At 54.5% G+C, this 1746-nt stretch overlaps 1 protein-coding gene across 1 annotated transcript in view; it reads left to right on the top strand.

Moving 5' to 3' along the window:
• The first annotated feature begins 1198 nt into the window (after positions 1-1198).
• Positions 1199-1746, top strand: part of Pnrc1 (proline rich nuclear receptor coactivator 1) — a 3621-nt gene continuing 3073 nt past the window's right edge. The window contains exon 1 of the mRNA XM_055599227.1: positions 1199-1742. Within this exon, the coding sequence (XP_055455202.1) occupies positions 1534-1742 (209 nt within the window). The 5' untranslated portion in view covers positions 1199-1533. The remainder of the gene's footprint in view (positions 1743-1746) is intronic.

Here is a 1746-nt window from a genome sequence, read left to right as displayed (position 1 = left end):
AAGAACAACAACAACAACAACAACAACAAAAAACTCCATAATATAGTATTGCATAATATAGGTGATAACAAAGTTGTGCTTTTTGTTTTCAAGAAAGGGCCTCACTATGTAGCTCTGGCTGTCCTGGAACTCACTATGTAGATCAGTCTGGCCTCAAACTCACGAAATATATGCCTGCCTCTGCCTCCCAAGTGCTGGAATTAAAGGCACGTGCCACCAGCCTCGCTGCCTTGCCATTTCAAAGCTGTGATTTTTTTTCCTGTTTTTTTTTTTTTTTTAGACAAAGTTTCTCTGTACCTGGCTGTCTGGACATCACTCTGTAAACCAGGCTGCCCTTGAACATCTTGAGATCCGCCTGCCTCTGCCTTTCTACTGTTAAGATTAAAGTCGAATAGCTGGCCAAAGCTGTGCTTTTAAGAAAGGAGGTGCACCTCTAAGCATTGAGGCTAGAGCCTTTCTAGCATGATGGCTCACATTTTTTCTTTTTTTCGAGACACGGTTTCTCTGTGTAGCCTCGACTGTCCTGAACTTACTTCGTAAACCAGGCTAGCCTCAACTCAACAGAGATCCGCCTGTAACAGACATCCGCGTGCCTCGGCCTCCCTGAGTGCTGGGATAACAGGCGTGCACCACCACACCCCAGGTACCTCTGTGTCCCTTAATTACCCCATTGTAAAATGTTTCAAACAAGATGATTATGGAATTAGTTCTGAGAACCTACTTATTTGATAACTACTGGCTACAGTTCTTTTCTGTATAAGCTGTGAGGAGAGTTAGCTAGCAAACTGTAGCAGGGCTGGTTTTCTTCGTACTTGGGACAAAGGTTTGCAGCAACAACTATGGGGCCCCCATGTCCTTAGCTATAAAAGCAGTAAAAACTCTGAAGGCCCATTTTCGGGATTACAGGGTACTTTTTGGAATCCATCAATAAGCCCTTTCTTATTTTCATCACCAGGGATAATTAGAGCATCACAAAACCGAGTGAGGAACCACACAACCACACTTCAGCAGAGGCAGATCAGTGCTATGAAATCCTGAGTGTTCTCCGAAATCTCTTAATTTTATGTAGAGCTGAAACGGAAAAAAACAGAGCTGTCCTTTCTCAAGGTCTGCAGCTTCCTAATTCCTGTACCGCCCTCTCCTCCGCTCGACGAGCCGCCAAGGAGGTGAGGCCAAAGTCGCACTTCATTGTTCACGGGACACCCTCCAGAAAACAGCCCGTTGGACGCGCCTGCGCAACGTGCGCTCTTTGTGCCCGGGCTGCAGCAGGCTGCTTGTTTGTGTCTTGCCTCGGGGAGCGGAGGCGGGCCCGAGGGCGTGGCCTGGCAGGCGTGTCCTGATTGGTCCGCCGCGGGGAGGTGGGCGGGCCCGGGGCGGGGCCTCGGGTAACAACACTCGCAGAGCGGCCCGGGCTGTTTGTTGCTGCGCCGCCTCGCCCGAGTCATGGTCCTCGCTCCGAACCTTCCAGCAGCAGCCGCCGCCGCCGCCTCGTGACGCCTGCCTCCCGCCGTGTGCCGAGCCCCGCGCCCCACCATGACCGTCGTCTCCGTGCCGCAGCGAGAGCTCGCTCTGGGCGGCCGCCTGGCGCCGCTCGGCTTCCTCGGGGCCCTCCCGATGGTGAGCCCGGCCCCGCCGCCCTTGCCTCGCCTTCCGGACCCCCGCGCGCTGCCGCCCACCCTCTTCCTGCCGCACTTCCTCGGCGGGGACGGGCCGTGCCCGGCGCCCGCGCCGCGCCCCGCCGCGCCG

Source organism: Psammomys obesus, unplaced genomic scaffold (genome assembly GCF_907164565.1).
Source record: "Psammomys obesus unplaced genomic scaffold, mPsaObe1.curated_primary_1811, whole genome shotgun sequence".
NCBI classification, from domain to species: Eukaryota; Metazoa; Chordata; class Mammalia; order Rodentia; family Muridae; genus Psammomys; species Psammomys obesus.
This window is presented reverse-complemented; position numbering and strand designations above follow the sequence as displayed.